At 37.7% G+C, this 17,692-nt stretch overlaps 3 protein-coding genes across 5 annotated transcripts; 2 read left to right on the plus strand and 1 right to left on the minus strand.

Annotated features, from left to right (window-relative positions):
* The first annotated feature begins 2,090 nt into the window (after positions 1 to 2,090).
* On the plus strand, positions 2,091 to 10,630 carry u2surp (U2 snRNP-associated SURP domain containing). Of its 2 annotated transcripts, none has more exons than XM_057334540.1 (26): positions 2,091 to 2,172; positions 3,032 to 3,130; positions 3,356 to 3,467; positions 3,668 to 3,789; positions 3,866 to 3,933; positions 4,016 to 4,104; positions 4,265 to 4,300; positions 4,422 to 4,504; positions 4,584 to 4,749; positions 4,837 to 5,048; positions 5,654 to 5,697; positions 6,842 to 6,946; positions 7,074 to 7,140; positions 7,215 to 7,393; positions 7,516 to 7,678; positions 7,760 to 7,839; positions 7,953 to 8,040; positions 8,129 to 8,275; positions 8,381 to 8,561; positions 8,878 to 8,952; positions 9,045 to 9,108; positions 9,228 to 9,384; positions 9,465 to 9,575; positions 9,656 to 9,777; positions 9,895 to 10,053; positions 10,163 to 10,630. In XM_057334540.1, the coding sequence occupies exons 1-26, from the start codon at positions 2,128 to 2,130 to the stop codon at positions 10,299 to 10,301; spliced, it is 2,913 nt and encodes a 970-aa protein (XP_057190523.1). In that variant the 5' UTR covers positions 2,091 to 2,127; the 3' UTR covers positions 10,302 to 10,630. The 2 variants fall into 2 exon arrangements, with proteins under 2 accessions (XP_057190523.1, XP_057190524.1); XM_057334541.1 differs by having other exon boundaries at positions 8,129 to 8,266.
* A 218-nt stretch (positions 10,631 to 10,848) lies between these two features.
* Positions 10,849 to 15,251, plus strand: tmem59 (transmembrane protein 59). Of its 2 annotated transcripts, none has more exons than XM_057333361.1 (8): positions 10,849 to 11,061; positions 11,279 to 11,384; positions 11,482 to 11,576; positions 11,683 to 11,835; positions 12,011 to 12,086; positions 12,301 to 12,430; positions 12,514 to 12,631; positions 14,486 to 15,251. In XM_057333361.1, the coding sequence occupies exons 1-8, from the start codon at positions 10,906 to 10,908 to the stop codon at positions 14,642 to 14,644; spliced, it is 993 nt and encodes a 330-aa protein (XP_057189344.1). In that variant the 5' UTR covers positions 10,849 to 10,905; the 3' UTR covers positions 14,645 to 15,251. The 2 variants fall into 2 exon arrangements, with proteins under 2 accessions (XP_057189344.1, XP_057189345.1); XM_057333362.1 differs by having other exon boundaries at positions 12,304 to 12,430.
* A 130-nt stretch (positions 15,252 to 15,381) lies between these two features.
* lrrc42 (leucine rich repeat containing 42) lies at positions 15,382 to 17,626 on the minus strand. Its single transcript, XM_057333360.1, is given in 7 exon segments — positions 15,382 to 15,851; positions 15,986 to 16,064; positions 16,171 to 16,284; positions 16,396 to 16,481; positions 16,611 to 16,729; positions 16,814 to 16,945; positions 17,060 to 17,626. Coding segments are annotated over 7 exon segments (1,227 nt in total). The 5' UTR covers positions 17,473 to 17,626; the 3' UTR covers positions 15,382 to 15,567.
* Positions 17,627 to 17,692: the final 66 nt, after the last annotated feature.

Raw genomic sequence — 17,692 nt, forward strand, 5'->3', positions numbered from 1 at the left:
GACATGAAAGTATTGTCCTTTAGGATCCTCAATTGATCGCGAGGCACATATCATTTGCTGACTCTGACATAAAGCTCAACTCGAGGACGCAGGAACATCTGTCTGCATGGTGACGTCACACGCTCCCATCGTAATGTTGCGCTCGGCGCAGTTTCCATATTTAGGCTATTCTGCTGGCTCGCCATTCATTTCAAAGCTGCAATATTAGCAGCGATATTATCAAGTTTGCATGACTTCACAGAGGTATGTACACCAACTTCAAATCCTAAAATGAACGTAGATAATTAATCCGTTTCATCCACAATTGTAGGATGATGCAGTAACGGTCATGATGCAGGATATTACACGGACGCTGGCGAATTTACCGACAGCAGGCGTATTATATGAAATCCATTTGTTTGTTTTCTGTATTCGAACATCTGATTATAATAAGAAACCTGGATCAATTGTTTTCTTTTGATGCTATGAAGCATACAGTTGGTTCTTATTTAGGCTATACTATCAGAATGTTGCCTGATGCTCGACGTGAACTGTCCATGTCGAACAGGCCTTGTTGGCATCATTGTTTAACTGTTATGTTTTCGATGTTTTATAGGTTGCAGAGATGCCTGACTCTATTTGATGGATGATACATCACCGCGCTTCCGATTTAATTGTGCTTTGCCCAGCAGACTTGGAGCCAGAACATGGGATTCCGTTATCATCGGATATGAACTGCATCCTCGCTATAGAGAATGATATTAATATCTTAATATCTCAAGCGTCCTTTTGAATAAATACACCTGATGGTAGAATGTTTGTTTTGCCTGTCGCCTGTGGTGCATAAAGTCATAAAGTAGGGAGAATAAAAAAAGCTTTATTTGCCTTTAGGCTCACGCTGTACGTGTTCACGGTGGACCTTTTTTTAATATATTTCAATTAAGGCACGCGGTGAATGCCAATAGCGGAGCAATATCTTCAACACGTTTTAAGTTGCCTGCTTGTGTTTATGACTGAAATTAATTGCCTGCTTGCTTTATTTGAATATTAACCATGAGACCCTTACAAGTTACAAGTTGTATTCTCAGTTTTTCTTATTTACAACACAGTGCACAAATGTTAGGCTACTTCAAAGGAACTAAAAAACAACTAAGAAAATACAAGCTCTTGTGTAGCCTATAGACACCATACCACAATAATGTAGCCTACTTAATTCATAGTAATAATGTTGAATGCTGAAGTAGGCTATTGGCTATTTGAACAACATATCAGAATAAAATAATTTTACAATATTGTTTATGTGGCTATATAATATAAGAATCATAAGAAAGTCTGCATAATGATGGGTATTTAGAAACTTGTCTAATGAATGACTGTATAATTACAATGTAACTTTAAATAAATATAACTGCCAATCCAATTGATCAGCTTGCTTGGAGTGGCCTTTCTTAAGATACTGCCTACTTTTTATGATGCTTAGGCTACATATCCTTGCCCTATTTTTGCATGATAAAATCTACCTCGTTATAAAGATATGCATTTATTGTCTGTGTTTATTGTTATGAAATTTGTAATTATTTATTATCATTAAGTGTTTGTCTTGCAAAACTGTAATTATATTGTTCACAGTGAAGCCCTGAAGATAAAAAATAAATGCTTGGCTAAAATTCTCATTCGTGATGATTTGTGTAACTTACCTAGCCTAAATGAGCAATTAGTGTAATATGAATTCATCCTTTTCAATCTTTTATGGATCCAGAGCCCAAAGCCTCGCTGAGAGTGTGGCTAGGTCTTTGAATAATAATTAATTGAAAATTAATTTACAAAAACGATATGGGCTCACCCGTATACCAGGTGTGTCTTGGGAAAATCAAGCAAGGATTTAGTAGGCTACGGTAGATGGCATCCAAACCAAGTTTATCTGCGTCCAGTGACACTTCGCAGTAGCTACATAAAACAAATGTCCTGTGTAACAAATTACATGCATTCACTCAGTACTATATGGTTTTCGATTTAACTCCAAAAGCTAAAGACTTTGCTGGGAGGCACACTAATGCGTCCTGTGAAAGCAAGACGTCAAATTGACTCGTTCAGTCAGCATGAGAAGAACGTGAACGCGCCTCATGCGCTTGCACAGTGTCGGGCAAAATGGCGGACAAAACGCCAGGCGGGGCGCAGAAAGCCAGCTCAAAGGTATTTTATGGCGTTTTACTTTAAATCAATAATGTTAAAGTAAACCTCTCTTACTCATGAAGATAAGTATGCGAAAACGTTATGTTTAATAAAGTCGTGTGTTGCTTTGTGACATGCGAAATATAATTTCAGCTGTTTGGTTGTGAAGCTAACTCATTAGCAGGCTAGTTAACGTTAGCTGCACGTTTTTCCCTTACAAGTTAACCAGACTAAAATCCAACTCTAATTTATGTTGTATTTTATCATATTTACTATCTCAATGCATTATATGTGACTACACCAAAAAGCACGTTACGTGTCGCTGCTGTGTTAATTGTGCGTTGACAAAGCTAACACAAGCACGAACAAAAATGGTTGTAGACTTCTAGATAAGATAACTTAGTGATGTAGAATAGATTGGCACACCGTTTAAAAGTATTAAAATACTTAATGAAAAAATAGCTATTCTCAATCAAATGAAGTATTTTTTTTGCTCTTATAAGCTAATATGGTCATGTTTGCTAATGTTGCTAGCCACGTGAACGTTGTCAACTGAAACGATGATATAGTGCCGTCAAATATAAATTGCTGTTGTAGCCACATCAGCTCCATTATCTGTCCGACTGTACTATAGTATGGGTTAACGTTACACTTATTCATTCAGCAGACGCTGTTATTTTAAGTGAATTAAGAATAATAGAGATTTCAACATATATCTAACGTTACTGTTGTATACATGTCCCTTTGGGATCTCTTTTAAATATTTATTCTATCAATGGTACCTTACTTCATTTTCTTGGGGTTTTCTCATTTTGTGGGCATTTCGTTTATCTCCAGTATTACTTGTGTAATAATAAATGACTTTCATATTTTCATTCAGGCTTTATTGGAAAGTAAATTAAAGGCCTTTAGTATCGGCAAGATGGCGGTTGCAAAAAGAACACTAAGTAAGAAAGAGCAAGATGAAATAAAGAAGAAGGTGAGTTCTTGAGATCAGTTTCTGCTGTCCCAAAACATTCATAAAGCAGCCTCACAGTACCGACTAACATCATTGATGTCTGTTCGTAGTTAGAAGACAAACATGTTGCTGCTTTCCAATCTGCAACTGAACTAAATATGTCCATTAAATTCTCACAGGCTTTAGAACACAATTTCAATGTCATTGTGCTTTGCTGTATGATTAAGGCAATCTGTGTTTTTATAGGAGGATGAAAGAGCAGCTGCAGAGATCTATGAGGAATTTCTTGCTGCCTTTGAGGGCGGAGAAGGAAAAGTGAAGACTTTTGTCCGTGGTGGCATTGCCAATGCTACTAAAGGTATGTCTGTCCTTTGCAAGTTCCTGCAATGACCATATGGTTAGTTTGTTTTATCAGATGCGTCTAGGATCAAAGTGGTGAAGTCCACTGATTTCAAATGACAAATGGTGTGAATGTTTGTGTGAATACTTAACTATTTTTGACAACTATGCTGGACAACGAGTACATTTTTTTTTATTGTGCTGCTTCATCTGTTATAGAGGAGGCAGCAGCTGATGAGAAGAAAGGAAAGCTTTACAAACCGAAGTCGAGAGTTTTGGAAACAAAAAGCTTTTTACCTTTGGAAACTCCCCAACAGTTTTTATCAATAGACAAACGCAATGTACGTGTTTTTTTATTTAAACTTTAAAAAAGTTTGTGTTTATTTTAAAGCCAGTTATTCTCTGTTCTTTGCCTAGGCATCAAAGAAGGCAGAAAAGGAAAAGAAAAAGAGCAACCTTGAACTCTTCAAGGAAGAACTAAAACAGTTGGTGTTTTCTCTATTTTTAATCGACAATAGCAACTTCAACATAAATAAGAACGTAATTTAATCCTTCATTGTTTTGCAGGATACAGGAGGAACGTGATGAACGTCACAGGTTGAAGGGCAGAGTTAGTCGTTTTGAGCCGGTTCTCCAAGCGGAAGGACGACGATCGTGTAAGTTGTTTTGATGCATAGATGTAGGAGGTTTTTCCCCTGTATCCCCCTCTTTTCAGTCATTGGAGTCATTGCTCCTCCTGCATATCATGGCCACCCCTAGCAGCGTATAATCCATAATGAAGGAATGAAATTCACACTGTTTTTCTGCTTCTTTTAGCGGATGGTTCTTCACGAAGAAACCGTCCATCCAGTGGTAATTTTGTTTTATATACTGTGTAATGCTATTATGTAACCAATTTGGTGTTTGTGACTCGTTGGGGTGCAAATGTGATAAAAATTGATTTGCCATTCAGAACAGTTGTTTTTCTTTTCAGTTTTGGATGATTCAGCTCCTGGTTCACATGATGTTGGTGATCCAACAACTACAAATCTTTATTTAGGGAACATAAATCCTCAGGTAACTTCATGTCATATTTTTGTTAATGTATCATCTCTATTATAGTGTTCCATTCTGATATTTGCTCTCTATGTAACAGATGAATGAGGAGATGCTCTGTCAGGAATTTGGTCGCTACGGTCCATTAGCCAGTGTGAAAATTATGTGGCCCAGGACTGATGAGGAGAGGGCCAGGGATAGGAACTGTGGTTTTGTAGCTTTCATGACGAGAAGAGATGCTGAACGTGCACTTAAAAATTTAAATGGTAAATGTCTAACCAACTATTAATTCTGTTAGCTCTTATTATTTGAATGAAGTCATTGATCAAGTCTGGAAACGTTGTTTATTTCAGGAAAAATGATCATGAATTTTGAAATGAAACTGGGATGGGGCAAAGGTGTACCAATTCCTCCTCACCCCATATACATTCCACCTTCTATGATGGAGCACACCCTCCCGCCTCCACCCTCTGGACTGCCCTTTAATGCCCAGCCCAAAGAAAGGCTGAAGAACCCCAATGCTCCTATGCCTCCCCCTCCCAAGAGCAAAGAGGAGTTTGAGAAGGTAACTTGGCACACGTGGGACAAAAAGATTTCCGTTAGCATGGTCAAAAATGTAGTTAGGAGCACTGACTTTTCTAGTAATGTTTCAATATATTGTAATTTCATTTGGGGATAAAGTGCAACACTTATTGTTTTATTTTTTTGCTCTCCTTTATTGTGCATAAGGTCTGTGTTTTTAGAGTTGTGTAGTTTTCTAAATTGAACCACATTTGTAACATAATATAAATTACATATGTACCATGCTGATTGTACGGGTAAGTGTTTTAAGAGTAGATTTCTCATTGGACAATACGTATTGTAGGCTTTGGTGCTTATCAAAGTTAGGTTAAGATGACGCTATTCATTTTGATACTGTTTGTTGAAAGAAATATGTTTGCGTTTGTAAAGAGGATAATTTAGAGAAATGTTTAAAAATATATTATTAATGTATATCTTGTAGCTTTTTCTTTTCTGCTAGGGTGTGTGTTCAGTCAAGTTTTAAAACTGACACCATAGAACACTTTGTTTGTTGTAGGAGTATATGTTGCATTTAGTATTATGCTTGTTTCTTTTTAACAATACTCACATATATTCTATGTTTATTATCTGATGTGACTTCATATCCAGACTCTGTCGCAAGCCATAGTCAAAGTGGTTATCCCAACAGAAAGGTACATGCTTTTCTTTTTTCCAAATTCTTATGAATTGTAGAGAACTTATCCCATCTCTGTAGTTTGAACGATTGGAGTTACGCATGCTACCAGAGGCTGGTTTGGGTGAGCAATAGTTGAGGCCTTGCATGAAAACCAGGAAAAGATCTACTAACTATACAAACTGCATATATATTTTGAACTCGTCTACAAAGGTTCTGTGTTTACGCTGTCCAGATGGTGAAGTTAGCATAAGTATAAGAATTCACTGCGTTTAAGATCCTTGATTTTTATCTTGTTTTATCAAATGATTGATGTTATTTATATAGACGGTCATCTTACATGTCTTTGGTTAGGCATGGCTGACAGTTTGGTTGTTCGGTGGTGTTAAGGTTTCGGATAAAATTCATCAGCCATGATTCATTACACTGCTACTAATTTACCAACTAAAACACTACAGAATACACCATCACCTAGTTTCAGTTACTGATAGACCACCCCTCTTGCTATTGCTCACTTCAACTGCCACAGTAGCGTGCTTCAAAAGCGACACCCAATCCCCATAGTCTCAGTGACCTTTGACATTGGCCTTGGTGAGCAGCACAAGTTGAACTGTCTGCAGCTGCGAGGGACCAGAAAAGCGTCACGGGATGGATTGGGGAAAGTATACACAATGATTGCCTGACATCGGTATGATCGGCTCCAATACTTGTGATTTGTGTTTCAGTACATTAGAGAAACATCATCTGTTGATTTATCGACCACTTCACAAGTCAGATCAGGGACCCAGTTATTGACCCAATCCCTTAACTGACTTTAGAAGTGCTTACATGATTTTTGTCCCTCTCCATTCACACTTATCTATTTTCCAAAAACAGAATAGGTCACATAACATCACATTTAGGGTGTCGGAGGAAGGTCCAGTTATAAGTCAAGAGGGAAGCATCCCATGGCTTAGATTTTGTTGATGTAGAGAGGGTTTACATGCTTTGATTGTTACAAGCTGTCACACTGCAAGTCAGTTTTAAATCTTAAAAGCTCAAAAAGCATGTCTATTGATTCAGGGCAAAAATGTTGCATTTCATCAGATGTCATTTTGTAGGAGTAGGAGCTGTTTAGGCGATGGCGCTGAATCTGTTTCGCTTTAACTGTGTTTTTCTTGTAGGAATTTGCTCTCTCTAATCCATCGAATGATCGAGTTTGTGGTGCGTGAGGGACCCATGTTTGAGGCCATGATCATGAACCGAGAGATTAACAATCCACTCTACAGGTGGGCAATTATTATAAGCGTGAAGTTAATGAATCAAAATGTCGATTTTGTGTTTTACTTTTTTAATGATCTGTGCTGGTCCTTTGAGGGTGGTCTGTAATTAAACATGGTTTTATGGGTTTGACAGATTTTTATTTGAAAATCAAGGTCCGGCTCATGTCTATTACCGGTGGAAGTTGTACACAATATTACAGGTTAGTGCTTTTAGTTATTTTCTACTTTCTAGAAAATAAAGTCCAGTTTTTACAAACATATGGTATACTCGTAGGGCGATTCTCCAACAAAATGGAAAACTGAGGAATTCAGGATGTTTAAGAATGGATCTAACTGGCGACCACCTCCCCTTAACCCATATTTACACGGCGCTACTGAAGAACGCGAAAATGATGATGACGATGATGTTGATGATGATGAAGAATCCAGCAAGAAGGGCTCCTTAAAAGACGAGTATGCATATCAAAACATGTTTGTTTTCTGTTTTGTGGTTCATTTCATGGAGAGATTAACTATTCAGTTACTGTGGGGCTACCAGGCTTTTGAGTGTATGTACTGAATTTTTTCTGTTGCAGTGAAAGGGATAAACTGGAGGAGACCCTTCGAGGTCTTACGCCAAGGAAGAGTGACATTGCTGAAGCCATGCTCTTCTGCCTTACACATGCTGATGCAGCTGAGGAGATTGTGGAATGCATAGCTGAGTCTTTGTCCATACTTAAAACCCCTCTGCCAAAGAAGGTCAGACTTTGCAGTAGAATTACTATTTATCAGACACTTTTTGTGTGTTCATTTTTGCTCACATTCTTTTGTTTTCTTTAGATTGCTAGGTTATATTTGGTGTCAGATGTGTTGTATAACTCTTCTGCAAAAGTTGCGAATGCCTCTTACTACAGGAAATTGTAAGTGTGTCATGATTTTATTAGATTTGATAATTAAGTGCACAGTGATGTTAGATATTAGTTATATTAGTATATATATTAGTTTAACGTGATCATCTGTCATTCTTTTACAGCTTTGAAACAAAACTTGGTCAGATATTTTCTGACCTCAACGCTACATATAAGACCATACAAGGCCACTTACAATCGGAGCATTTCAAGGTGCGACTTGTTGTTACACTACTATTTAACAGAAATGTTTTCTAACATGTAGAATTTCAGAACTTGATGTTTATTTTTATCTCTACAGCAAAGAGTAATGTCCTGTTTCCGTGCATGGGAGGACTGGGCAGTGTATCCTGATCCTTTCCTGATTAAACTTCAGAACATTTTCCTGGGACTTGTCAGTCTTGATCCAGAAAAGGAGATTGTAGAGTTGATTCCAGAGGTTAGTGTGGTAGGTAATGGCTTACTCAGTTCATAGAATTGGAATTGTAACATCGAAGTATTAGTCAGAACTGGTCTATTCATAGACTAAATATGGATGTTTTGTTTTATTCAGCAATTGGAGACCAGCATCGACATTGATGGTGCTCCTATTGTGGAAGAGGATGTGGATGGTGCTCCTCTGGATGATGTTGATGGGACACCCATTGATGGAGCACAAATTGATGGTGCACCTCTTGACGACCTGGATGGAGTGCCTATCAAGGGAGTGGACGATTACCTGGATGGTGTTCCTTGTAAGATTGCTAAAAATACAAATTTTCCATTCATACTATCACTGAAGTGCCACAATAATAGAAAAATCTCTCTGCACTGAAATATTAGTTAAATAAAATTTGCTCTGAAGTCAGTGGTGATATCGTTACGCCTTCTAAAGGTTTATGTTTTTAATGTATGAACTGAAGTGTTAATTCAAAAGATTTATGTGTAACATGCAAATAGAAATGTATCAAAGAAATCCATATAAAATGTCTGGAATCCTTGTTTTGCCTCATTCATGTTACATACATTTATAAAACCGCACGTGTTCTTGAAAATTGTTTTCTCTTTCAGTGGAGCAGAAGCCAGGTTTTAAGGTAGCCCCATCAAAATGGGAAGCAGTGGATGGTGCTGCTTTGGAAGCTCAAGGTTAGACCTGACTCCTGATGATTTTCATCACATAATTTTAGTTTCTTTTTCATGATCTTGTTTCCAGAAAATTGATTATCGTCTATTTTTAGCCATAACCACATCAAAATGGGAGGTCTTTGATTTGCCTGAAGAATCTGAGAAAAGTAAAGCGAGGTTAGTTCTTTGGACTATATGTTTGAGTGACACTTTCTTGATCATTTCTATATCGGCAAAAAAAAAAACATCTGTCATGTTCTTTTGACTAAATTCACTTTGGAAATATTTTGTCACAGAACAACACATGAAACTGAGAGCAAAGACTCTCTGAAGAACTCCAGCTCTGCAGAGCAGCAGTCCTATTCTAATCCTATTAGAGAAGAATATGATTTAAAGTCTGCAAAATTTTCTGAGACGAGCGAGGAGAAACGTGCCAAACTACGAGAAATTGAGGTATATCTACATTCTTATTAAACTAAACAAAAGTTAAAATTTTTTGAAGATTATACATTTCTTTTTCTTTCCGGTTGCAGGTTAAAGTCATGAAGTTTCAAGATGAACTTGAATCTGGAAAACGACCCAAAAAGTCTGGACAGAGTATTCAAGAACAAGTAGAGCTTTATCGGGACAAGTTACTACAGAGGGTTAGAAGCAGCTAAATTGTAGAATCGCATTGTTCTCACTTTTCTGTTGTTTAAAGCCACAATTTTTGTGTCTTGTTAAGGAGAAGGAGAAAGAAACGGAAAAAGACAAAGAGAAAGAAAAAGAGAGGAAAGACAAAGAGAAGTCTGATGTGTCATATAAAGAAAAGGACAAAGATGACTCCACACCAAGCAGAAAAGAAAAGTAAGAGACTGTAAAACTCTAAAGACCATTTAAGATAGTGTTGCTGCATTAATACTGCCACAATGACCTGGTGTATATTTGCTTGACACAGTCTGTTATTCCTCTCCCTGCCCCCAGAAAACGAAGACACAGCCCCTCGCCCAGCCCCACCCGAAGTAGCAGCAGTAGACGCGGCAGGTCGCCATCACCACGCTCTGAAAGATCTTATATGAAAGACAGCTCTCGATCTTCCTATAAAGACTCTCCTAGAGACAGCAACCGCAAATCATCAAAAAGGTATACAAATTTATTTCTTCATAGTTTCCAGTATTTTGTGTTGTCAGTGTAAATTAGTGTGTCCAGTCCACAGAATTGAGATGTTAATTGGTTTTATTTATCATTTTAGGTCTCCTTCACCGCCAAGAACGCCCAAAAGGTCACGCAGGTCCAGGTCAAGAACACCCAAAAAATCCTCAAAGAAATCAAGATCTCCGTCACGATCGCCTCACCGCTCTCACAAGAAATCCAAAAAAAGCAAACACTGAGACTGCTGGCTTTTATAAAGAATATGTCTGGGTGTTCTTTTGTGCCTCAAATTTTGTCCTGTAAAACAATGTGGGAGACATTCTCTCTTTCACCCCCTCTTTTTGAAGCATTGGCACAAAAACCGTGTTCTCAATGGTAATCTATAGGGTGTTTTATAATGTCATTTAGGAACTTCCTTTGATGTTGAGAAAGAATGGCTTCATTGAGGGGAAAACAATTGTCTTATTTTTGTCATGGTTTTTAGATCCCTTGAAACTGACTTAAATTAAAATAGTGTATGTTTCAGTTGTATAGATATTTGCTTTTCAATAAAGACCGTTGTATGTGATGCCTCTGACGTTATGATATTTTTGCACTTGTAAACATCACAGATATAACAATGCAAGTTATTTGTAATACGTAATCTAGATAACGATATAAAATAGATACTTTTGTAAATTATTTAAGTTTCATTTCGTTTTGTAATGATTTTATTTTTGAAACTCGTTATTCACGAGAGACGTCACAGCGCATGCGCAGAATGTGCTCTGCAAATCTCGCGATATCTTCACAGCTCCCCAAACAAGGAAGCGTCGTAACTCGACGTTTGGTACTTCACAAAAAATGAGTGCTGTACGTTCCTGCGGGGTTTTTATGAGCTTCTTCTGCATAATTGTAAGCACCTCTGGATCTTCCGATGTGTTTGATGGTGTTTTGGGAAACACGGCGTCTTGCCATAAAACATGTCAAATGACCTACAGTTTGCACACTTATCCACGGGTAAGCGTGAGCTTCACTAATAAGCCAAAACATTCAACTAGCTTTGTTCTCTTTAAGACAATGCAAACGTATTAACGCTGTGGAATTATTTTATTTTTAGTCAGTAATTATGTATTTGTAAGTTATTACATATTGCAGAGAATGACTAAAGTGAATTGAAAGTGGAAAGCATGAAAAGTGCCGTCGTATGTTTATTTCGGCCTTTTTGTTTTTGTAGGAAGAGGCTCTGTACGCCTGTCAAAGAGGATGTCGTCTCTTCTCAATTTGTCAGTTTGTGGGTGACAGCAAGGATCTCAACGAAACCAAATCAGAATGCGAGTCGGGTAATATAGTGTTACGTCTGTGAAGTCGTTTTCCTCTCAAAGTCCATTATAATTGTAATTGTATTATAATCACTTGCGTTTCTTTAACTTCCCGCAGCGTGTCGCGAGGCCTACACCCAGTCAGAAGAACAATATGCGTGCAATCTTGGGTGTCAGAGTCAACTGCCATTTGCAGAGCAAAGAATGGAAGAGGTATTGTGAACAAAGCATTTGACTCTTCTGTACAACCCAGTAAATGCGTTTTCCCAATTCCCACATATACTGTTTTACATGTTTTTCTTTTGTTTGGCATGGGAAGTTGTTGACTATGATCCCCAAAATCCATCTTCTATACCCGCTGACTTTGGTGAGAGGTTTTTGGGAAGACATGATGAGCCAAGCCCACAGCTTTATCACCTCATCCTGGACATTTTATCTCCAGGCAGATGATGGCAAAGTAGTCATTTTCCAGGTAATGTTGTTATGTTATGTAACATTAAATTATTGGACTTTTTCAATTTATGTGTATTGTTTACAAGATGTTGATGTATCATTAGGGATGTATGACATGTAGATTATGGGATTCTGATCCCATAGTATGGTGCATGAAGAAAACATGATTAAGTGTAACTGATTTCTCTTATCAGTCTGAGCCGCAAATTCAGTTTATCCCTCAGCTGGAATTTCAGAGGGAAGCAGTAGAGACAGAGCAACAGAGCACCTGTAAGCACCTCACTTCTGCTTCTCGTTTGTTGTAAATAATAATGTTATTCACACATTTGCAGACTTAAATGATAATAAACCATATCCTAAAGGTGTTTTTTAATTTTGTTGGTGCCAGAAGCGGTGAAGAGATTATAGACAGCACTTTTATCAACATAAAAATACTGTATCAATCTCTAAAAAGTTGATACTGGTCCCCTTGTGTTTTTTTAAGTAGATCAGGAAATAAACAACCCTGTTTATAAAGACTATCCAATGACGTTCATTCAAGAGAGAGACAGAGACATGTTCATCGATAAAAGAAACTCTGAAGATGACTACAATCTTTTCAGCTGTTTCTCAAGGTTGGTCACACCTTGATCTGTATAGGAAATCCTATTGTTCTGGTATTTTTCATAAATATTCATATTATCTTGGGTTTTTTTAGGAACCCGTGGCTGCCTGGCTGGATTCTGACTACCACTTTGGTTCTGTCTGTGTTGGTTTTAATCTGGATCTGTTGTGCCACAGTGTCCACTGCTGTTGAGCAGTATGTTCCTGCTGAGGTAAAACGCATCTCGCGTACCAGCTTTGTCATACATGGGGATTTACACCCCATATAGCTGTGAAAGTGGCATTTAATTTCTAGAAGATTTGCCAACAAGGCAAAGATCAATTGAATAGATGATCCATTCACTGGGTGTGTCTGATTCTATGTGTATACAGCGGCACAAAAATGTGTTTTGAGATTTAAAACTGGTATATGTTGTGCAATTCATTTTATTTACAGCAATTTAACAACCATAAACTGTCCTATAGTTTTTTTTTTTTTCAATTTTGAATGGTGTATTGATTTATATATTATTTTATGATTTAACTTACTTTTCTCTGAAAAACTGGCTTTAAAAGTGTGAACACCACTTGGTTTGATACTTAGGGTGTGTTCACATATGCCATGTTTGCTTAAATTAAAACGAACTCTGGTGCGATTGCTCTGTTAGTGCGGTTTATTTGTGTACGCTGCCACCTGAACCCTGATGCGCACCAAACAAGCGGACCGAGACCGGTGAAAAGAAAGGTCTCGGTCCACTTTCAAACGAACTGTGACGCAGTTCGATTGAAATATGAACGCAACACGGACCGAAGACATCCAACCGAACCAAAAACAGGAAGTGATAACAATATACGACCTGAAAATCAAGTGATTTCGCATGTGCTGTTTTGACTGCTTTAAATACTTCATAGGGCTTTTCACACTGCGCTTAACCCCGGGTTATCTTCACTCTAAACCCCGCTTTTAACCCCGGGTAAACGAATGTTTCACACTTGTAATTTCGAAGCAGGGTTAGCACCGCTTTTGCAGGGTTAACCCTGCATTGCGGTGCCAAATGTGTGCAGTGTGAAATGAAGCGGGGGTAGAATGATACGACCAGACACTTAGCAACGGACACCCGATCAAAAACTGAACAGCGCTTAACTCATTTCACAAGCTCTGCACAGTCACAGAAACTCTGTGCACTGTGTAAACAGTTCTTTGAGTTTTTTATTTATTTGAGTAAGTAAAGTCTTAGGAGGCTTAAAACAGTCAAAAACGATTTGCGAGGCGTCATTTTCCCCCGGATGTGGAACAACGTGGTATTCGGTTATTTAAAGTGACCACGCACTATTTTTATTCCGTCAGTTTGACGCTGCAGTATTTATCCAATCATGACTGTTGACACTGCAAATAAGAATGTTAACCCAGGGTTTAGTGATGTACAGTGTGAAACATCAGGTTATGAATACCCAGAGTCTCTTAACCCCTGGTAAATTATAAGCAATGTGAAACGTGAAACACATTACCCAGGATTCTGTTTACCTGGTGTTTAGAATAATCCGGGGTTAACGATTTCAAGTGTGAAAAGCCCTAATGAGGTCTTCGCAAGTTACCGGCTTGCTAAAAGTACCCATATGCGCAGGCATACACTGAGCATGTATAACCCAGCACACAGCATTGGTTTGGATGCCTGGTAAGTTCCATTTTAGAATATAAATCATAAAAGCTGTCCAATCACGTTGGGACTTTACAGGTAAGCTGTTAGATTCGATATCTTTAGTTAAAATCTCGATATCTTCACTGTTAAAATGCCAGTCTGAACGCTAAGCGAACCAGGACTAAATTTATTTTTTGGTCCAGACCAAAAGAACCGAACTACAAATATGAATGCACCCTTATATAAAGCAATGAAATTCATACATTTTCAAGTGTGCTTCAGATTTTTTTATTTATATAATTGATATCTTTTGTGGTGTTCCATCTTGAAATTGAAGAGAATTGACAGTTTATTTGTGATGCCATTGCAGCTAGCCATTAAGAAATTCACCTGATAAACAATATCTGATCCCAGTATTTTCACCTTTGTTTCACTTTCTTTCGACAGAAACTAAGCATATATGGGGACATGGAGTACATGAAGGATCAGAAACTGGTCCCTTATTTGCAGTCGTCTCTGGTCATTATTAGATCTCCTGGAGAGGAGGGGGAGCAGGAAGCAGGACCCCTACCATCAAAGGTCAACCTGGATCAGTCTAACATTTAAAAACCACTGAAACCACAAAGGAGAAACATCTGGAAATGGGGGTCTTCATGCTTATGAATAAGTTTTATAAATAGATATTTGGTCTCCGCAGTCAAAAGTGTGATTATTGTTTCAAACTCACTACTATGGATTATGTTTCTCCTTTTTTAAATTTGAAAGGTGTGCACTATTGGGAAATATTTAGTCTTGTTTTGGCACTTTAGAGGCATTACCTGTCAGAATGAAACCTCTGTAGGATCTCAGTTTTCCTTGAGTGTTTACTACCCTTTTGTAAAGATTTTTTTTGTGTAATCAATAACAGCTTGTGATTTGTGTTAAACAGTAAAACATTTAGATTTATGTTTAAGGTGCTGTTTACGCTTAAAGTTATGGTTTGTCATAAAATCATAGTGAAGTCAATTTCAGGGGATGTAAATGAAAATGTTTTACAATTTTTAGATTTGTCATCTTAATAAACAACCTTACAAAAATCTGTTCGGTGCCCTTGTTTTGTAAACAATGTCATTGATACGTTTTTTCAACGGCACAGTGTTTCGTCATTTGTTCAGAATGGACAAAATGCATGATATTTGTAGACACGTCAGGGCAACAGAGCTATTATGTACAAATGCCGAGGTTGTTACAAAGTTTATATCTTGTGACACACTTAAGAACTTTAACATGGGCTTCTGAAGACCATCTTAATTTCGTTTTATCTGGACACAACTAATGTATATTCACAAAACACATACAAGTGATTACTCAAAATGAATTTGTATTGTGTATGACTGTATGTTGCCCCCTAGATGCCAATGAAGCCTTAACAAAAAAAAGACATGAATTACAGAAAAACTTAATTGTGAAAAATACAAATTAAAAGCATTTCAATGTCTTTTTCCTCACAGAGGACTGCATTGACAAATATTTAGGATGCCTGTTGTTGCTTAGTAACTATTTAACAGATCTAAGTCCTCTGCAGATAAAGCTGACAGAGACTGGCGCTTTGCGAGAGGAATTATGCTTTGTTCTTCTTCCTCCCCTGACAGTCTCCTCTTCTTGCCCTTCTGTACAGTAGCAACAGTTGTGGGATGAGTGTTGTGTTCTACTGAAGAAATCCCACCACATGAATCAAGCCTATAAAAGTGAACCAGCACTTTGTCTTCATTTGTGACATCATTTGTCCTAGACAAGGAGTTTAATGTCTCGCGAACAAACTTTTCCCTTCCATCTAAAAACAATATAACCTAAATTAAGCAGAATAAAATATTCATGTTTGGTGTTTTGATAGCTAAAGTATTATAGACACAATTCAACATTCAAAAAAAAATTTCAATTAAAAACAAATGTCTCAAAAAAACTCACAGAAACGCAGAGCATTTGTTTTTGGCTTGTCTTCTGTCTTTGGCACTTCTGAAGCAGTAATTTCCCATTGGTTTATGACCTTAGTGAAGATTTTAATAAAATTTAGAGCGGAGGGAGCGCCTTTACATAAAATCTTTACATGAGCAACAATACACAGATATGGATTTTTTGTGTGTGTACGTTACCTGTTCAGCCCAGCCCTCTGTTTTGCAATCAGAGTGAGCAAACTCCTTTAAAGGCATCTCTGAGAGGACCATTCCCATCTTTCTTCTGAAGAATCCTTTCAATGTCACGTTAAGCTAAGACAGATTTAAGACCTCTATTAAAACTTACAGAAACGCAATTAAACTTCCAAGAAACCAACAGAAAGGTAATGAAACTATTTTATGTTAATTAAACATGTGTGTTACCTTTACATTTGTCCTTGATATGTCTAGTTTTTTAAGCAATGGAAAGCATGTTAGATATCCCAGACCTTTCTCTGTGATGGGATTCTCTGTATCAACATCAACAGTGGGGCAAAGGTGTAAGTTAGCATCAACTCTAAACTCAACCTGGTTTTAGACACCTGTTATTGTTTATTGTAATACAGAGATTTCTGACTATAAATCTGTCACAAACATACCAGAGAGGTCTAGAAGCTACAGGTTTTCTAGGCCTTTCTTCATGACCCTGATTGGTGCTGTCAATCTCTGCAGGCCTGCATCAGAAAGGCGGTTTGCACCCATGAAAAGCTTCACTAGACTGCAGAAACAAGAATATGCAATAAATATATCTGCTATTGTATAATTTAATGTACACAGTAAAAGAACTACGCATTGTTCTTACCTAGCCAGAGCCTCAGAGGTTATGTATGTAAAAATGTCATGACTGTCACCTAATCTGCATCCATAGAGGTCTAGGCATTCCAGACTCTGAAACTGTCTTATCTCTTCCAATCTTTCAGATATCAAAAGATGCCTGAGAAAAAATAAGAGATTCTTCAGCATGGCATTATATAGACTATTTAGGCAGATCACTAAATTGTAGACACGTTTGTTTTGCTTGCCATGTTCACTTGACACAAGTTCTTACCTATTTCTCAAACATAGTGATTTCAGCACCAGTTCTTCATAGGCTTCACAGAAAAGCTGCAGTGCTCTGGGTGCAGTTTGAGGGTCGGTGAACTTGTGTCTCTCTTCAGCCACCGAGAACAACTTATCAGCCATTTGCTCAGGAAAACCGACCAGTGAATCGACATGCTCAATGTGATCCGCAATGAACTGCAATGATATATCAAATAAAGATTTAACCGTGTACCGCAGACTTCCCTCTTTGTTGTAGGTAAAGATGAAATGATCGCTTCTCTTTCCATGGCCGGCTGAGGGTAATGTGTCAATGCACAGTTTAAAGGAGAGTCTGTGCGGCTGCGGAGCATCTGCGTTTACATAACGCAGCTCTCCTTTCTCTCGCACATAAACAGCTCCATAGTCATCGTTTAAGTACATCCTAACCGGCTCCAAGCTCAGTAAACCATACAACCTATGATTTTATCTCAAATTTTGACTTGGCTATTTCATTAAAGGGTATAATTACAAGAATGTAGTCAAGTAAAAAAGATATAAAGGCAATTAAAAGCGTCGCGCTCCTGGAGAAACGTCAACCGGCTACATACCAAAATAAAAGTCTTTACATAAAAAAATCATTCACATTCAAACGTGTTTTTAA

Source organism: Triplophysa rosa, linkage group LG5, assembly GCF_024868665.1.
Source record: "Triplophysa rosa linkage group LG5, Trosa_1v2, whole genome shotgun sequence".
Lineage (NCBI taxonomy): Eukaryota > Metazoa > Chordata > Actinopteri > Cypriniformes > Nemacheilidae > Triplophysa > Triplophysa rosa.